The 21388-nt window shown below is 43.8% G+C and overlaps 1 protein-coding gene across 3 annotated transcripts in view; it reads right to left on the minus strand.

Moving 5' to 3' along the window:
• The window catches only part of LOC145455642 (uncharacterized), a 96932-nt gene that overhangs the window by 30546 nt on the left and 44998 nt on the right, over positions 1–21388 (minus strand). Inside the window, exon 1 of one of the 3 annotated variants that reach the window (XM_080333626.1) lies at positions 15390–16572. The exons of the other annotated variants lie outside the window; for them this stretch is intronic. Within the exon in view, the coding sequence (XP_080189752.1) occupies positions 15390–16153 (764 nt within the window). The 5' untranslated portion in view covers positions 16154–16572. Of the gene's footprint in view, positions 1–15389; positions 16573–21388 lie in introns of those variants that run through there. 3 annotated transcript variants of the gene reach the window in all.

The raw sequence follows: 21388 nt of genomic DNA on the forward strand, positions 1-21388 counted from the left end.
GCACATCATTAATGTTGTTTTGATGAATGGGGCGGTGCAACTTAACAACCGTCAGCACTGCACGTTTTCATCATCACTAAACCGTATGACACCATCATGAAATCAGACTTCAACTCTTAAAGTAGATTGACGAAAATAGTCTTCAGAATAATGTATAATGGTCATTCATGCATATACTGCGCGTGGATTGTAGTGCCATTTCCGCGGTACCGCGAAACTTTTGAACAAATTGGTCCAATGGTCTATGTCTGTACTGTACACGTCAGGATATCGGCGTCAATGCATTATACAATTTCACTGGGAGGGATTTAAACTTGATACGCCATGGCTAGTTCTGCGACCAAACAACGCCTGTATATATACATCGATTGGAACGTTTTAATCAGAGTCAATTCATCAACGAGAATTATAGTTTCGATACGATTTTCCACTGTGGAAGCCTTAAAACCTCGATTATATCGCAACATACGAAACACCTACTACAAACCTACGCAATTTACCGGAAATTACATGTCCGTGGAAACGTAGCATTATCACAAAGTGCAATGAAATGGGTACGATCGAAAAAAATTATCAAATAATCCTTGATGTGATGTATAACCGACATTATATTCTTTGTGTTCGAGTAACAAGTACATATTTAAACTCCACATGTTCAATATTGGCTACTGTCGGGGCCTACGATATCGTTGGCCCCGCTACTGTTATAACGTAAATGTGTGATACTCAAACATTCGACTCGGGGCCTAGTATACGATATTGCCCACTGCCCTTCCAGTGCCCAGCCTGCTACTGAGGTCGCCAAAAGCGTATTCACTACCATCCCTGTATCCATTCCTGCATCCAACTTCCCAACTACGTCTCAAACAGCGTCTCGCCAAAAACTACAGGACTGCCTAATGGATATCGTCTACCCTGTCTCGAAACGAAAAAAAACTCCGAAATTCGATTGAAAGAATGACATGAGCGCTATTGATTTAGCGGTTTCATTTCGAGAAATCGTGTCGTATTGGCCGCGCGAGTTCTAAATACAAGCCTGGCCCGTCATTAGAAATCTATCACCGACGCTTCCGAAAATATACAGGTATGACATTTTTCAGGGCGTTTAATTGCATGACATCGCTATTGTCGTAACAAGTTTGTAACACAGGTTAATCCCCATCCATTCGAACAATAACTTAACGTCGCTGATTTGAATTCGGTAAAATTTGAAATCGCTATTCAAGCTTGCCAGCATACAAATCCGCGCCAACACAATATCGGGCTGTGTGCAAAATCATCACTCATTTGATCGAAAGCTAAAACAAGCCGTTTCCACTTTCAATCGACATTTAAATTGACCGGCTCGCTTCTGTGAATTGCCTAGTTATTCCCGATTTTCGGGAACGCTTGACGCAGATATTGTAGGCTACCTATAAGGCAATGTCATATTCTCCAAATTCACAAGAGACGAGGCAACAATCTATTTTTGAGCAATGGATCACCAGAGCGATCACAAGTGACGATAGCTGGAATAAGCTAGATCCGAATGGAGATACAAATCCATACCATGCCAGAGTCCCACAACCACCTATAATATACCTAGCCCATTTACCAGTAATTATCTGGTGTATCTTGACAAAGCGTGTACAAATCTAACTCGGTATACACATTACACACAAAAATAAGTGTTCAAGAACACGGTATCGATGAGAAACACAACACAACAAAATGCATGGGCAAATCAGTGACGAACAACAAGTAGCAGAGAAAAGATTCAGTATATAACATAAGTATTACAGTAACAATAAAACTTCAAGCACGCAAATAAACACAGCACGCTGTGTCACTTGTACGCATCCGTGAACGATCCAACGAATCACCCTAACCCGAGCTCGTTGAGATAACAAGCACATCATAATCGTGTCGCTGGCTTACCTTTCATGTCGCACCCGAAATTTCTTGTGTCGCGTAACGTACGGCGAGCGCAATTGCTCCAGCCATTTCATTTCTGGCATAGCTCAGTATTTCAATAAATAACGGCAATAAATAATAGTACGGCCTCGATAAACAGCTATGGAGAAAACAAGTTTTGATTGAATACGTCTCGTTAAGTAATAATAATAACTGAACTGCCTATATACCGCTGCAGTGAACAGCAACACACGCTAGTTTTCATAAACGCCGCACAATAGGATTGCAGTGCAAGCCGGCTTCCGGAGCACGCCCAGACTGTTATTTCCTAAGCACTAACGCCTATCGACAAATATCAGGTGCCCAATGCAATGAAGTATCTACCATGTATTTGTTACGCATAACTCGGATCACTTATATTCAAAAGTCATACTACAGCACATCTTGATTTGGAGCTTATCCGCGAGGTGGCGCTTGATCGCGATTGTTGACATGGGATGCGTAATTGCGTAGTCAGGCACTACGTACATCACGGTCCTGTACGTTACAGGGGCGCGTCTTTCAAATATTTTCAACTGGCCAGTGAAATCAATTAACTAACATAGTAAAACACTGCCTTTCTTCAGCACAGGAATAGCTTCAGAAATCGTGCACTTTATCGTAAACCTCACCAGCCCACAATGAATTTGAACGCTATTGTAATATGTATTGGTGCGTGTGGAAAACAAAACAAAAACTCTTTACATTGGCAACTTCCGTGGCTCGATGGCTAAATATGTAACAATGTCGACTCGAGTAACTGTAAATCAGTTCAGTTCAACGGGCATGAATAGGGGCATCAACAAGTTCTCAAAATACACTTCGTTAACTGTTAGCGCAACGCGAATATCAGTCCGCGAAAAGACATTTCTTTGGAGTAATGATCAAATAGCGGCGCTTTCACAGGGCGTTATGTCATATTTATGGTAGACTCGTAAGAGATTATTTTCGATTACTTTTGACCGGCAATATTTTATTTGCGATCGGTATCAAAGTGTCTATTTCATCTGTTCAAATTTTTCCCCGTGGATATAACGTAATAATGAACGATACTTGAAACCTCGACTCAACCTTACTATATTCGAAATCGAATCAACCGGGACACTCGACTTTGTTCAGCATTATCTCCAGCAATTTTTAAAGCTATAATGGGAAAAATCTTAGCTGTGAATTACAAGTACACACTATACCTACAGCACTGAAATGCCTGACCTACACTCTATATACAGCTGACTATAACTTTAAAAGTTCGCCTTAGCTAGCATCTAAAAAAGCAACACTGCCTGCAACCCATTAAAAACATTGACTGGGATGTAACTTTCAGTAGCTTCGTGATACCTTACTAGTTGTACAACAAAGCCTCATCACGCGCTAGAACATATCTGGACAACGTCAGGAGGTCTGACGTAAACCATATTGCAACGATCGTATGGCATTCCCGCACGTGAATTGATACCAGAGCAGGCGAATAGATCCATGCAAATTTGGCGACGACCCAAAAAAATCGAACGCCAACCAGCCTTTAAACCTGGCACTAGCGGCGTCATACGTACGGACTCCTCAATTATATCCATCCCCATTGTGCTTGCAACGTTTGACGTCTTTCCGCGTTAGCGCAGTAACGCAATTGAGCGGTGAGCGCGAGAAAACACTTTTGCGAGCGTATGATTGGGACTTAGTCACAGTTGTAGTGGCGACTCAAGAGGCCATACCTCCGTAACGACCCTCAGCTGTCAGCGATACGCTCTCTCGCGGTGATAATGGCCGCCGTATATTGAAATCCGGGCGCGGTTTGGTATAAATATTACATTTCAATGAGCGTATGTTCGCACACAAACATGTTGTCGGAAATATATGTTGCTTTTGCGCTTGGCGTAGCGTGAATTTCAGACACACGAATATGATCCAGCGGATTTGATTGTGAATCCCGTAAAACCGGGGAGCTTTCAAAGCAAAGAGCCGGTATGGTTGAATCGTAGAACTGCAATTCGCTGTTCTCGAATGGCGCTGTTTCCTATTAAAGCAGCGCGCAATTTGACTTTCGCGAGGCTAAAACAGTAGATAATTCAAACGAGAGAACTCACTCATTCATACCACACGGAACAGATCACGGAATGCCACATTATGCAAAACACAACAAGGATAAAACCGCAGTTTATGTAAACTTTATCTATCCAGAATTTAAATCGGCAATAATCCGAGCCTGCTCTAAATTCACAGCGCGATTTGAAACGCGCAAGTGCAGAAAAACGGTGGCTGTTATTAACATATTTCCAGCCCTGGGTTTTGTACACTTGTTATAAGGTTCCATGAAAGGCCAATATTGAAACTACAACTACAAAACCACAATAGTCCTTTATAACATATATCCTTATTTTGCCTCAGTTACAGCGATGGCTACAATCCCAGGTCGCAAGCGAAAGTGATGGCAATTTTCTAATCATTACTAGGGCAAGTTTTTGCAACTTTTGTAACTTTTTTTACAGCTTCCGGCAGCTTCCTAAATACTCGTAAGATATGTAGAATGCTGTTTTAAGCTGTTTGAAGGAATCTTATAGTGCAACTTTTTCGATTTTTCATGAAAGTAATTTCGGTTTTGGTTGAAATGCACGGCCAAATTCGACTGAAACACCGTAAATCAGCACCGAAGTACGGGTATTTCGGGAGCTGAGCCGGTAAATTGACCTTTTTTTAGTCAACCGAGCAAAATGTGGTTTTTTAGTGCAACTTTTGTCAAAAATAAATAAATAAATGCGACTTTCCGCGGATTTAACTGCAACAAAAACTTGCCCTAATCATTACGTACATTTTTAGGCAACAACCAAACGGCATGGTTACTTAGGACTGAGCGGAAGTGAGGGCTTTTTCTTAGTCATTAGTTTCCCATATTTTGCGGTTAGGTGATCCAGGAAACCACCCAAGAAAATTTAGGGGCCCGCGCTAGAGAAACGGCGAAGAAAAACTATTTTAGCCTGATTGAAAGCCTGCTCAAAGTCGTTTCGACACCTTCCTATCTTTTCACAGAATCGCAATATTGTGGTGCTTTGAATTGATGAAAGTACTAATAACACTGATACTGGCTAATATCTGAATCTGTCGCTTGACTAGCTGACTGAATACCGGTACCTTCTCTGTAGCATGCCTCGCCTGCAAAGACTATCTATCTCACTTTATTCGCACAGCACACAACTTGCCTCATTCCAAACGGCAATCGGGCGGCGCTGCATTCCACCCGTCAATACGCACCTCCTTGCGAACACGCAAGGCAAACGAAATTAGTCTTTCCCGAGAACTAACCTCTGATCTAATAATATTGTGCCGCACGCAAAAGTCGCGAGACCCATTCTCCTTATCAGTAATTTGTCATAATCTACATTGCTCCCAGGGGGAGATAGCGCCGGATAAACAACAAAACGCCCAAAGTTATGCTTGTCCTCATTAACCCCACGTTTTCAATGTTAAAGCAGCGAGCTAAAAACTGCTTGTACGACTGCGCATGACAACTTATCGCTGGTAAAGCGTTTGTTGAATATAGAGGGTTCGAATCGTATGATTCAAGCCCACGAACACGCTATAATCGATCAGTTATACGAGTTACGGGTTTGCCGAAAACCTTCTGTCCGTAAAATATCTCAGAGCCTCTCTTTGTCCCAACGGATTAAACAACCGACCGGCTATTCACGAAAATTATACTATTTTATATCCACCGCCTGGCGATATAAATGAACTCGGTTTACCTTATACACATAACGGGGTATCACCGTGCAGCGCACGCTTACGAAACCCGATACCTTGCCGGAGTCGCGTATCAAAAGATTAGGTTACAACTTACAACTGGGCGCTACGATTCGAATGCTCCAATCCGAATTGAGTAATAATCAGAATGATTTGATCGGGGATAGACCATTTTTTCGAGAACTGAATTGTCTGAAATTATACGCGCTATCACACAATAATTATGTTATCAACAACAAATATAGATCGATATATGTGCTCGAAACCGTGTCCCAGCATCAGAAACACGTAGCGTAGCTCAAATCCACGCACTTAGTCGAAACGGCTGTCTCTAAGTACAATGAAATAGGATCACAAATTCTTTTTAATATAGCCTACACTTGGCATCATTTCTTTGCGGTCACAGAAAAGGTACATAACGGAACTAAGTCATCCATATTGTTATGACGTTACAATTAGCGGTAATCGAAGCCTAATAAGCGATTCCGAATATAATCCCTCAGAAATCCGATTTTGCCAGCAGTGTAGCTACACTACATGAATCAGCGTGTTGAAGTGTTGGTATTCCGATTTTGCTACGGAGATGACCGCACGCTATTTACAAAAAATGCTGCGAAACTATTTACTAGATTTTGTAATTTCAAAGTGCGCTGCGACTGACTAATAATCTATCACAAAGGTAGAATCGGTAACATATGTTTCTGCATGTGATTTCCTAGGTACTTTGGGAGATCTAGTCAACCTTGCATGCTCTGATCGAGAATATAGCTCACCAACACTAGCTCAGCGGGGAATTTCAAAGATAGTACCGAGGTATTTTCACGTATCTAACCTGTCAGCTATACGCTAGGTTTTTCATCTCATCCCCACTCCCGACTCTGCTACTACCTATAAAACTCGGTAGCGTCTGACGTTAACAGGACTAAAACCCAGATATGGCCTTGTCGCCTGGTTTCACACACCGATTCTCAGCGTCGCCGTAAGACTATACTGACTCACACGGACAAAAAGTAGGTTATGTCGAACGGTGTGACACAACGAAAAATGTTGTCAAAATCGTGACTATTCGTAAGTAAATACCGGGTGACATACACTACGCGCACGCTTTCTCCTAATACAAAGTCGAAACAGGCGTAACAGGGGAAAGTTTAGTCACTCGACCCTTGTAGGCTAAATGAAGAAACCAGCGTCATCAACGAGGTGATATACTCAGTACTCACACGTTACAAGTTATCGATGATTGTTACCATACAAACGGGTATGACGGAGTGGGTGTCTTGTGAAATGTGAAATTCAACATATGCTTGGGCGAAGCCGGTTTATGTTACCGCCATAACGGAAGCAGGCGTCTTTGAACGGGACAATGTCGCATTTCAACCGAGCAACGGCGCGCCGATTGTCAGCGGTCGACCAAAGTCAGATCTGATGATCAAAGGAATCGGGCCGACGTGTTTAGGGTGTGAAATTCAAAATATTGTCACTTCTGGTGGGTCGGAGTGGATTACGTCGGCAAACGCGCGTCAGATCGAAGGTGGACACATGAAATCAAACTTGGAAATAGTAAACCCACTGTCTCTCTACTATTATAAGCGCTACAGCAGTACAAACGTTGGTGCTAGGCAGATATGATCGCTGGTCAGCAGAGAAGTAGTCAAGTAGGTTTATGGATTATGGTTATGCCTACCTTCATTATCTACTCTCAAGTGGTTACGTCACTTTTACGTGAACAGTATTTTAGGCAAAACTGCATACATTTACACTTTGAATTTTTAAAAGTCCAAAATCGTTTTGGGATAAGTTTGCATCATTCTTGGGAGCGAAATCGGCGATCACAGTAGTTTGCACCTATTCGTAGCGTCATTATTCTCTTTGCGTTTCAATTTCGACAGCAAACCGATTAACTGTCAGAAGTACGCCAGCAACAGAGTAAATCTACTTCTTAAAACTATACTTACTTCAGTACATTTCATGCCTTTTACTTCCTACGTCCACTCGATGTAGTTTTGACAGGTCTCAGAAATCGCTACTTCTACTTGGTAACTGAGGAAATATTTATGTCGGTATGTCTGCCCAAGTAGCAACCCCGACTCCTTTGACCAGCTCATGTACCAGGTAGGGGGTGGGCGATACGAAAACAGCTGATTCGAATAATTCGAGGCCGCGCGAGTTCGAATCAGGAATTTCATTTCGAGTCCGGTTTTCAAACATCGAACGAGCTGCTAAAATCTTATTGCGGGTACTTTTTCTTCCTTGCCACTTTATGTTCGTGACGGGAGGCAGTTAAAACAAATACACGAAACGACAACCATCATTCGCATTCCAACATAAGGATAGCTGACAACACAATATTAGGCAGTGCGGTGCAAGGCTGAGTGATAAGCTGTCGCAACATTTTCGAGTCATCAGTTGGTGGGGAACAAAAGGATTCGTTCCGTTGTTGAACAAAAGGATTCGTTACGTTGTCGTAACGTCATAAAGTCAAAACAAACGAAGGGAGGACGGGAAGTTCTTTTCCTAGATTATTCTTCGGGGGAGGAGGACCGTCTCCCAACCAGAGATGATAACAAACGAAGTACTTCTACTTCAACTAGGCCCAGAACACTAAAAACTTTTACTTATTTGAACAGGTACTTACTACCTCTACTTGTTCTAAGGTATCGAGGTTGCTTGAATTTCTACTTGAGAACCAACGATGACTACTTCAACTACGCTCCCTACACAAATTATTCAAGTGTTCTCGTTAACCAAAGCGGAAGCAGCCCAAGCAATTCCGCCGTAAAATCGCACGCATCTTACCGAGAAATAGCCTCGAAAATGCTATCCTTACGCAGCGCGTACCTGCGCGACTGGTCCGCCACAAGCCTGTCCTTTGTCACCGAAAATCTTCGATACAGATCCGCGCTTTTCGTGGGAGTCGACTTCCTCATACTTCCTTCGAACTATTCCGCCTCGCTACAGCAAGCCAGCGACAAGCAGAATGACAATACCAACTCTACCGCGGCTCGAGAACCATTTACTGCGCGGCGATGCTTAATCGCCTCATTAAAGTGTCGCGCGTCGCTTGCAAACGGATGAAACACGCATATTTGCCAGTGGATTTCGAGGGATAATCCTGCCTGATTGATGATATTTAGAGAACGAAATGTCAGAGCAGCGCTGCCGCTAGGAGAAACGCGACGCTAAGCTTGGTTCCGGAGCGATATCAATAACACACAGACCGCGTAAGTGTTATAAAAGGAATTCGGAGCGGTCCGCAATAACCCGATAATGCTATACACCTGTTTCGACATCTTGCAACAATATACTCAGATTACCAAATTTATTCCGCCTATTCTTGCAACAATACAACGCGATTTTAGCTATACAAACCTTTCTACTAAATAATCTGATATAATCTCGACCCTTTTAGCAACGGCACGGTGCACCACTCTGATTAAATCAGCGTCTTAACATGATTGCTTTAACAAGTGCGACCTACAAATGTCAAGTGGGCCATGGTTACACTAATCACAATTATAGCGTAATGATTGTATTCAGCGCGAAATCACGGCTTCGGGTTTCAATGCAATGATTGACAGGTCGCGGTTTCGAATCCGTATGCTCGCGTCGAATGACGTCATCAAAGCTAGCGGTATATATAGCGTATGCACGAGAAACGTATCGGATTCAATGCGTATTGGCGTTTCGCGATTTTCGCAAATATCTCGCGTTTCTATGTATTTTCACAACATCGATACTAATTCTCCCCGCGTATGCGCGTTGCGGTTACTGTCCGCTTGTCGCGGTGGCCATTGGCCGTTAGTTCAAACTATTTGAGAGTACGGACTGCCAGGCGGTACCCGCAGTTTACCAGCTACTAGCTAGGAAGCCAATTCAAATTAGCGCGATGTCAGGAAGGCGGGCCATATTTGCAGGCTTGGCGTATAGTTTGGAATGCACAAATGTCAACGAGAGGAGTGCATCGCTGATACCGAGTGCTCGTGCGCTGCTCTGACAATGTAAATTATCCCCTCGTTGCCGAAAATAATTGCCGAATAGTTGGACATGTGCTTGTTTACGAAGGCTACGCAGAGCGTCATTCATAATTTATTATATTAAATGCGCACCCGTTTTCATTATCAGAATATGAAATGCTCGGCTTGTTAGGAACGTAAATTCGTTTTTGAGGCAGGCGTGCGTTTTTGGTAACACAAAATCCAGGCGGCTTGTCCAAAACATTCAGTAAAACCGGCAAGAAGTGTTTTTCGAGATGCGAAATAATCGGACACTCGGGACAGCTCTTACCCGCAGTTACACAGTTGTATACCACAGACATTGCAAACAAATTTACGAAAATAGAACAATCAACAACGGCAGGATACAAGAGACTACGGACCGAGATGATTTCCTTGTACTGTTAACCGTAACTCCGTAATGTACCTCATTTTCCCACAGTCCATTTTACCTCTATTATGCAGTAATAAGTAACACCGGATTTCTCTACTTCATTTCAATTGACGATGTTTTAACTTGCTGAGTAACAGACGGATGAAATAAACAGGGCTGTATCTGCTCAACTCTTCCCAGTACGGTATAGAAATTTTGGCCCTCTTCGTATCAAGCGCAGCTTTTGTTTCAGCGCTCTTTAGGAAACTCCTAAAACCATAGACGTGATTGCTACACCAAATACGTCACACCAAGGTCATGAACTCCCCTTACCCAATATCAAAACTGTGACGTAATATAAAAACAATTGCCTCGTGACGGTGAGCTAACCGCAAAACTGACACACACGAGATTCATTCATTAGCAGCTACGGTTTTGTGACGTAAACTATTCGAAACCATACCATATTCAACAACGGCTGAAATTCTACGGCAATTAATGTCAGGAAGAAGCCGGCGTATTGTTACGCCTGGTCATCGGCCTATACAACGAAATCTACACAAGTTTCCCTTTTATACAGTACTCAAGTCAAACGTAAGATGGCACCTGACGAAATTAAAACCCCTTAAAAGCCCTACCGCACATGTCGACGGATACACTAATTCAGTCCAATCCCGCGATATCCAGTGACGCATAATCGCCTGGTACAGTTCCACCAGACAGAATGGTATGACAAGCGCTTACCGTCTCCTCAAATCAAATCTCTTGTACGACACGACCTCTCTGCAGTAATACTAATCCTATAGTTTTCGAGCCGGCTTCCCACGACGCACGAAAATAATCCGGCCGTCTATTTTTTTCTCATAAATCCACCCGGTAATCTATCGCGGTTTGCTTTGGCTTCGCCGGTGTGAGCGTATCGAGTTGCCAGATATCGCTTATGATGGAACTCGCGGCGTGTCAGTTTGAATCTGGGTCGCGAAAAGTATTTTCATTCCGCTTCGCCATATTAGAACATGAAGTAATCGCGACAGACCGGGCGGGACCGACTTCACGATATCCGGGTCCTTATTTCGAACTATCGCACTTCAGGAAAAAACAATCTCATCTCCAAAATAGCCGCACGCAAAATACTACGTAGTAGGGAGTCGGTCCCTGTGACTGTGGAAATAGCTTCATTCCAGTCACGTATGAACAATTGAACATACGAGATTCTCGCGCCAATTCAGATCTGCTTGCGCTCCTGCGATTTAACACAAACCTGCCGAACTAGGAATGCTGGTTTACGGATTCCTCTACATTGCATATTGATCTTATACTACTAAGAAACACTTTCTTAACAAGTCTATCGTAACTGACCAATCACCGATTTCCAATAAACTATAACCTATAATACTACAATATAACAACAAATACAGCATCCCGCTACCCTTCACAATTTGTTGATAATCTCGCATAAATATTACCAGATACCTGAAATACAACCCTGTCAACTCATCTTAGTCAACTAACAATGCGGCTTCGCAGGAGCTGTTCTGGTAATTGATCAGTGCAAGGTGCTAGAAAACGAGGCGAGTGGAGAACCAAAGTAACAAACAGCTGAAGGCTTATCTCACCAGGCAGTCGCCAAGGAGATCTAGGCCAGATATATGGCATATTTCTCCGTGTCCGAAGGCTAGAACCCGATACGTGGCTGACCAAACCTGAAAACCTGGAGCACTTTTCCACTCTAAACATCTCAGCGCCGACCATAATATAAGCTGAGATTTGGGTGCCCGAAATATACAATGGATGAAAAAAAAGGGTGCGAATCATTCACTTAGCGTAGGCTTACCCGCAAATAGTATTCTGCCTGTAATCTCGGGTTTCTAATCATTTCCTTCCACGCTTCCCATATATAAATTGTGTACATCGCACATATTTGATATTCGAACACGAGTTCTATACTTAGACATGTTGCTCTATTCGTTAAATCGCATTATAGCAGCTAAACATGGGACTTGAAAAATGCCTGATATCATTGATAGGGGCCCGCAAAATAGAGATGACAGAGAGATTGATATTATTTTCGAAAAACTCGTGAATAAATCACCAGAAAAATCATCACTTCTACTTCTAGTCGAGTAGAAATTTACGAGGTTACTTCTAAGAACCCAAGTCTACTCGAGTATCAACGACGAATACTTTGACCACATCTGCAAATCACGTACTTCCAGTCCAGAGCTCTCGCACCCAAAATAAGGAACTCAGCTAAACTTTTTGAGATTATGACAACATCTGATACCTGCACCAAGATAACCGACTGCAATGTTACAAACCCCATATTGAGTGGAACAAAGTAATAACAGTCGACTGCAGCAAGGCGTCAGAAAAAACGATAGTTCATCTTTTCAAGATAGATTGAAAAATCGGAGGTAAGCATTCCGTGTTGCACCATCTGGGAAAAACGGTAATTATGGACGCGTTTGAGGCGGCGACCGCGCGAAACAAAGGCGAGTCAGTGGGAATGTGCGTGCGAACACGTAAATGCTGCCTCTCAATTTTGAGCTCGCAGGAAAACCGGCTACCTTACGTAATCCGTTCAGCTGCGAATCCCCGCGCGATTCGTGTCTGCGAGCTGTCAACGAGCTACTAGATTGCCGCGAACGACACTGTCAACTCCACCGCGACAGCAATTCATTTCCTAGGGCCTAGGTAACTGATGCCGCCTTGACTTCGAGTCGTGAGATAGCATAAGGGTAATGGTCGCGGCGTTTTAACAGGTTTTGAACAAGATAGCGCAATTGCGTGTGTCGGCTATTTGATCGGTAGGTCATGGGTTCAATCCCCAGCCGTGTCAGACCAAAGACCTGATTAGTAATACTGGTATCCATGACTTCCCATCTTGGCGCTCAGCATTACAGTTACCGGGATAGCATGGATGGGTGGATTGGGCGGTGCAAGACTTGAAAAACCTTACAAGAAAGGCTATATCTGCACCTGCCTTGTCCAGCGGCATATGCACATCATGCACTCAGGGTATGCATACGCACAGATCGTGAGTATGTATATCATAAGTCGGTGTATATGCCGCAAAAACATCAAGGACAAAAATACATAACGTCCTTTCCTTTCCGTACAACGATACGGTTCAACAGCATGACTGTGACGCAACAGCGCGATGAGAAGACGTGTTGCGCCATCGCGTGATGGTCATTGTGAAAATTATTAACACCACCGGCGGCGTGTTAAGCTTCGTAATCTGGTGATCTCGATTTTACAAGTATAGTTTCATTCTCTACCAGGGATAAGCGAGATTGAATCACACCAGATTACAATCGCAAATCAATATATATGACCAATGGAACCGAATCACTAACATTCAATATCTCTTCAGTCTTCACTAAGTGAAGCAAAATAGCAACCCACTAGTATGCCTACTCCAAGAACAAGTTATCACTACATAAGTCGTATACGCGCGAGGAGAAACGGACAAAGTCTCGACAAGATTTTCCAACTTGAAACAACGGATTTCGGGACTTCCGCTTATTCGGAACGGATCCAACAATTTAAAGATATCTTCAGAGGGGTGATTACAGGCTACTTGGGTGGATCACAAAACCGCATGCTACACTTCCATATCACACCCCCATATAGACTTTAATTAGGAACGAAATTATTAAATCAGGAACAAAATTAGGATCGCCCACCATAAAATCACTTCTTCCATATCAAATGCACAATATCGATATCGATACGGTACAAAAATCGACAAGAGACTGTACGAAATTATCAAATTGACTGACTCTGCTAGAATACGTGCTAGAACAATTCAACCTAAGCATTTCCAGAATGCTACTGCTTCAAGACATATCTGAGGGTTATAGTTGCAGATTGAAAATGATTCCAGTCAGTTGAATTGATTGAGTTCCACGTCGCTCAGGAAAGTTTAATAACAGATCAACGATTGCATTAATACCGCTCTAGCGCAGAAACATGGGATCCAGATGCAATACCGCTCTAGCGCAGAAACATGGGATCCAGAGAACAATGTAGGCTACGTTTCGGCTATCGTTAAGCCAGTCATAAATACCAGCCAAGTACCATAATATATACTTTACCACTGCACTATATTTTCTGAGTGTGTTCTATTTGCGTTTCGGAACACTATTCAAACAGACTCAACGTAATTTATCCAAGATATCATCAAATGAACGACTCAAGGATCTGGAATCACAGTTGTCGGAAGCGATACAACGACATCGGGCGTTGCGATCAAACATTCCCGACGAGTTCGTTTGTGGCATAACAATTTAGCGAGAGCTGCATTCCCAAGGTGCCAAGAATATAAAAAATCCCTGAAGATTTAGCAGCGGTAACCAGTTCGACATTCCGAACATAAAAGGCGCTTTGTAGAATTGCACGATTCCCCTTGCGTGTAAGGCGTTGCGTGTTTGAAGATGACTTTACAAGAGTTATTTTATATGTCATTGCTCCATTCACGACGCATCTCCATATAGGCCTACTGTTTACGCTACTTCAAAACACCTGTTGACTATGGCCACGAAAAGCGGACTGCATTTAATTTCACACACCAGGAACGCTAAATTAGGCGCAGAGTGTTATACTATACTTTTTAAAGGCCAGGAAAGAGCATATGTCCAAACGCACTTCAAAATTACGAAGCCGGGGAAAATTTGGTCATTCTCAGTGCACAGCCTACGAAACTGAGCTTAATGCCAGAACAAACTTCGCTAAACGCTGAGTCGCGGACCTCGACTAATAAGAATAACGTCCTGCGAAGAACACTACGCACGATGCAGAGAAACTAATATTTGTGCTAGAAACAGCAAGTTTGCAGGCATACGGGTGTCAATTTCTCTTCCACCATTAAAACGGAATCACTTTCAACCAGGAGGTAGCGTGCAGTGAGGGGGTACTTTCTGTAGACTCAAAGTACTGTACAAGCTACAGTAATCAGAATCCGCTACAGCCCTAGGACACATCTCCACAACTATGGTCAATGGTCATATCTGACTCGATTTTACCTGTCGAAATGGGTATAAAAGCATACTAGGTACTAGAAAGTTCCGATGACCTGATTTGCACCCGATGGTCGAAATCCCCAAATACACCTATTTGGCACCCAGCGTTATGGTGAGAATCTCGGAAATACACCCACGTTGCGCCCTACAGTAGGATGGAAATCCGACAAACCAATTACTCATCAGTGACCCAGTATGATCTCAAATCGCGTTTCAAATACGCCAATTCACGATACAGCGCAGCTCACTGCCAGATTCAACAGATCGCGTTCACAAATCCCACTCTATATACGCCGGATCACACAACTCCTAACGGACCAAACAAAAACTCACCGCGCGTTTAAATCCCCGCCTTTCGAACCGCTCTTCCTACTCCATGGAAACAACGGCAGCGTCCAAGACGACGCGGACCTTTTCTTCGTGGACCCGCGCTTTTTGGGCCTTCCTTCCTCCGCCCGCTGTTCCTCCACCAGATCCGGAGTCGATCTCTTAAACAGGCTCAGGGACGACGACGCGTCACGCTTGATCGAGAACACCGCGGGCATAGAACGCCGCCTGCCGGAAGGTCTCTCCACAGACAGCCTACCGGGCTCAATCCCGTCGTCCCGGCTTCGGCTTAAAGCAGCCCCGTCCACGTCCTCGATTACAAACTGCAGACAGCGTTGTTTGTCCATTTTTAGCGGCTTAGGCTTCGTGTCGTTAAGGGGCACGCGCGTAGGCTTGCTACGACGGCCCGAGTCTTCGTCAGGCACGTAAAACGTCACGTCTGTGGAAGACCCCGATTGTCTCTTGCTTCTGCTTTTGTTGCGTATGCGCAACGCTTTCGGTAGATTTTCAGACGACTTCGGACGCGGCCTGTCCGATCTAATTGCGGGCGGAGAAGGCAATCGGCCGCGCTGGTCTTTTACGGCAGCGCAAATATTGACGTTAAGCGCCGAGACGCACCGTCTCTCTTCGTTGAGAGCTTCGCAACAGCTGTCTTCGTCCGACACCCGAGAACTGATGGAATTCGCCCGCTTGCGTCGGTTCCCCACAAACTTTTGGTAGCATCCCACGTCCGGAGAGCTCGGGACTCTTTCGCCTACGCGGCCAGCCATTGGGATTACGAATCGCCAGTCTGACTAACTAACTAACGTACCGTGTAACTACGCCAGACACCTGTCGATTTGCCACACAAATGTACGTTGATGTAATCCCGCGGGATGGTTTGTTATACAGGATGATTTTGCGTTTTGAAACGCAAGATTTATATTCGTAATTAATCAATCAACGCGCGTAAGTCAAGACCCCGCGAGTATTTATGACAATATGAGTAATAAGATCAATCGTGGTAAGGTCGTCGTGTAACAAGCAACGACACGTCGTGTCGACCATAAAATCCGAAGTGTCAGACGCTATATATTTCGGTCTACTACGCTTCTGCGGATAATCTTTCGCGTAACCGGTCTTTAATATTCGCCAAATCGCGCTGGACACGGTAAAACTGACACCAGACAAGTAAAACTTCTTCCGACACTGTACGCTTACTGTTTCGATAATAATTCAAACCCGGTATAAGGTCAGGATCTGCGGATGATATTTTGTCCACAGTGAATTATACACATTTTCCGTGGTGCGATACAAATACCTTTAATGTGGAGTTTTTTACGGACTGTGTTGGCACAACGCACGCGCAGCAAGTAATATCCGTTTCAAAAACTAATGATCCTGATATAACGAAACGATCCACTCGCAGGGTTCATCAAACATGTATGAATCAGAAGGTCGTTCGTATCGCTATCGATTTTAAACAAACATGACGGCTATAAACTCCGGTAACGGTCGTTGACAGCGTAAGATCATCTCGGATACGATAATCCACAACATATAACGATCAACAGCGTAACAACAAACGGCGCAGGGTAACAGTGCCGACGCGGGGACTTCAGTTCGTTCGCGGTCACTCCGAGCCATACCGCAATTTGTGGTACAACAAACGCCAGAAAGCGAGCCGCGAATACCAGTTGTTATCATGCGTCATACTTCGAGAATTAATGCCACCAGAATATTCTGAGCTTATTACCAAACACCAAGGGAGTGTTATTACCATAACTACCGGCACTACCGCTCGTCATCCACCACCGCCGTTCTAATATCAGATTAATCATCGCACCAGCAGACGGCCACATTTGGTTCACAGTGTGTCCGCACCTGCCATGAACGATGAATTTCTGTTGCTGGAGTCCTCAAAACGGCCTATGATTACTATTTCGTGACTTATCAACCAACTCATGCATAATCATAATCATACGGATCTATTATTTTCATCCGGTCAAGACACATAATGTACAATACGGTACTTCGAATGTGACTTGCGTGCGTATACGCCAGAACACTGGCAATATTTAGCCTTCCGTTTCGTTTTCAAGCAGATATATTTGCTTTAACGATGCTAATCTAGTCCCCGTATACTCCCATCACTTATCGGGTAAACTATACAACGTAACACTCCCGTCAACACATAGTAACAGCAAACCGCGTATCTATACGCAGCGCCACCCGCAAAGCATAACCGCCGCGAGACCTATCTGCAATGAAGGGAATTATCAACTCGCCCAACGCTATCAATCAAAGACAAGCAGAAAGATCATTGCCGCAAGTAACCTTTCTCGTCTACCACCGATCAACGTCTCGTGGGAACGCACCGGGGATAACCTTACTCCAATAATGCCCGTCGTATATAAATGCTCGGGATGTAACGTATATCCGTGCTACCGCAGCGTTCGCTATATCGCACCTATACGAAATTAGTGGTTGGCACGATGCGTCACAAATTGTACTTGCAGTGTACTGTGCCCTGTACAGTGTACAATGGTTCTTACAATTAGACAGGACATGCATTTTACTATGGCGTATGATATTATCCCAAATAATTCCACGGGTCACTGCGTTAATACGCCTAAAAAGTTTGTGGCACGCAATTCTCCCTTAATTATGCACGCAAGAAAGGCTCACGGAGCGGCGTAAAATCGATGTCGTCTCGGCAACGAGGGTGTTGTTTCGTCACAGAGTTACCCGCGCTCGCGACTAGATGCGTTTTAATATATTAGCGAGGGGATAATAATACTCGTATGCTGGACGCATGAAATAGATCTGTCATCGTGAATCGATACGCTGCGAATTATAGATATGGAGCTAGCTTGTAGCTTCATATCATAGCGGACAATCGGAATGGACAGTTGGACACTACAACATTACAATTGTTAAGCTTCCCCTAAAGGCAGATTTAGACAGGATTTATTGATGTTTACAATGGTCAAGGATAGTTATATCGGTGTAAAATGCTACCGACATTGATTTACCGCGTATTTACCGAACCAATATCAATGTAACACTCTGACCCACCATAGACGTAGGACATGCTGCACGATCAGAAACAAAGCGATAAAACCAACGCCTCAACTTTGTGACTGGCTCAACACGGAATTGACACTAATACAATGGTTCTCAACCCGGGGGCGCGCCCCCCTTGGGGGGGCGTGAAACATTTGAAGGGGGCGCAAAGAAGCAGTCACCTGAAAAAAATTTTCGCGCTCTGCGCGATTTATCTCCAATGCACGCGTGTTTCTCTCTATATGGACCCAATTTCATATATTTTTATTCTCTCATCAATATTCATAACCGTCCATACCACCAAACAATCTGTTGGGGTTGCTAGCATCCCGGTTGGCTTTTGTGATATGACGATAAGGGGGCGCGAAATTTTCACTATCAAAAAGGGGGGCGTGTCTAAAAAAAGGTTGAGAACCACTGCACTAATAGATGCGACAAAGGATATTGACGCCACGTCATAACAAAGTCATTTTCCGATCCAAAATGTCAAGAGTTGCTGTATCTCAAAGGGCTGGTTTTTGCGATCAATAAAACAACGCCAGAAGATCGTTGCGAGAGAGATATGATGTCGCAAAATCGTGGCGCGTTTAGAATTGGGGGAGTAAGCGACATTGACCCCGTGTGAAGTTACAATTTCCAGTGGATTGTGGACCTGAATGTCGAGGAAAGTACTCGGCGAATTGTTGTCAGACCTTGGAATTCAATCATATGGAGCGCGGTATAACTCGATTGTTCGCAATTCTACGACGTTTTTCGCATCACGCGTGACTCAAGTTCATAGCGGGTTGAAAACTGAAAGTGGATCAAACTATTCCGATTGAATAAATTATACAAACATGTTAGTAAAGTGATCTGAATCTACCACCAAATTCGGTTGAGACACATCACGAATTTGCGCTACTATACTCATCCAATACGGTATACAGTAAGGGCAAATATCAAGTTATTTGCAGTTAATAAAGTGACAAGTAGTCGCGAAACGGATAAAACACACGCTATTGCCCGACAACCAACGTGTACGATTTGCAAAACGCCAGGCGCTAATTGACAAGGCCGCGAATGCTCAGTATCAGTGAGTCACACGGAACGCAGAGATTCAGCAAATTTTTGCGTGACGCTTGGATCGAGTCCAGAAAAATATTTATGAATTATCATCACCGCCTGCTACATGTAACGAAGAGCTTACAAAGTTGAACTGATGAAATAGTTGACGAACGGCTGGGACACAGAGATATATATCGGACACGGATGCGTCATCCATCTCGACAGATCATTTCTACCATATCAGCGCGGTCTGTCAAAAAAATTAAGATCAGCCACGACGGGATACGCGCGATAATCGGTCGAAATCAAAATTCGCGGTCGCAAACAGACGAAAATATCCATCCGAACGGGCGATGGAGAATTGCGCGTGGATTATTACGAGAAATAACAACCCGTCGCCGTAAACAAAGTTGCTAGATCAGAGCGGCTGTTGGAAAATCCGACGCTACATCTCGCTTAGCGAGAGAACTGCTGAAAGTGGGCGGTACTACAAGGGGTCAGCTCAGGAACCAGCCAAGGAATATCAGCCTGGTGTGAATGAACATAGCAGTCGAAACTCCACGAATATGTTATAACAGCAACCAAACCAAGTCCCGCGATCCGCTTTGTGTTGAAGCGATCAATTGTATGGTTCTCTACTCACTAGCGAACGGACATTGCTCAATTTCGTCACGTTTCGTAGATATGTGCGAATCGCACCATACGCGCTGAAGTAATCTAAAGAGCTGTATTAACATGGCACGCAAATCCAAATACCACCCGTGGACATATTGGCATGCGACCTTAATAGCACACGACATTGGAGCGTTTGGTGAAATTTAGGGAAAGGGTTTTGGGTAAGAGTTAATTTCGGGATTAGGGTAAGTTGTAACGGTGTAAAGTCGCCCGCTCAACTGTCGTTCTTCATTGTGCCGCATGCTCTAACGTCGGACAGCCCCACATATGTTGGTTGCTATTGTTAGGAGTTAAAGATGGCATGAGAGAAACTGCCGATAAGACAAATTCCTCGTGGGAACAACCTATACAGAGTCAAATATGCTTTCGAACTGCCCTATTTAACAATAAAATTTATTTTAAACTACGCATTTTTCCATTTTTAACGGCACCTGCACATACAACTCAATCTGTCCCGAACCGAAATATATCTTACATCCCACGCAAATAGCCGATACCGATATTCCTCAAATCCACGACATCTGTGCCGATATATCATATGTCCTCACCCATTTTCCTCGCGTATACCTTATCGATGTACTATCACTGATCTCATCGACGCTAGCAAATAAAACGCTCCCTGAAAATACCTCTCCACTTCTAAACGAGACGGTCAACGCCAAGTCTTAATTGCTGTCGGCATACAGCATTGCGCCAGAATAACCCAACGATTATAATGAGTTCTTCAACGACACTGCCTTCGACAAAGAACAGACGTTTCGCAGCTACTACCTGACGGCCGCATTAGCACTTCGTCAGGAGCGATAATTTCACAATGACATACTTCGGGAAATAAACAAATTGATCGAAATTCGAAACGACCCGAGCAATAACAGCGGCAGACAATTACGCGTCCGGGAAGTTGAAAAACGTTGTGTAGCGATTTCGCGAAGACTAACCGTAACGCATCCAATAATAGAGATTGAATCATGCATAGGATGCAGAAACCAGACTTCGCCAACTATAGATAATTCTATTTGTCTAATTTCGCTAGTTGGAGCAAAACGCCGGTAAAATATTTCTAATTCTAATCGAACTTCTTGTTCTCTTTAAAATGCTACAGGAGCACTCAGGGATATCTATAACTCCTTCTAGATATCCATTCCCTGCATAGTGTGAAACGAGCCAAGCTTGTTGAACAGACATTTTCCATTCTCTGCTTATGTGAGAGAGAGAGAATGTGAATGGACCCTGATTCGATA

Source organism: Botryllus schlosseri, chromosome 14 (assembly GCF_051294905.1).
Source record: "Botryllus schlosseri isolate E-star chromosome 14, Bs_hap1, whole genome shotgun sequence".
In the NCBI taxonomy this organism is placed as follows: Eukaryota; Metazoa; Chordata; class Ascidiacea; order Stolidobranchia; family Styelidae; genus Botryllus; species Botryllus schlosseri.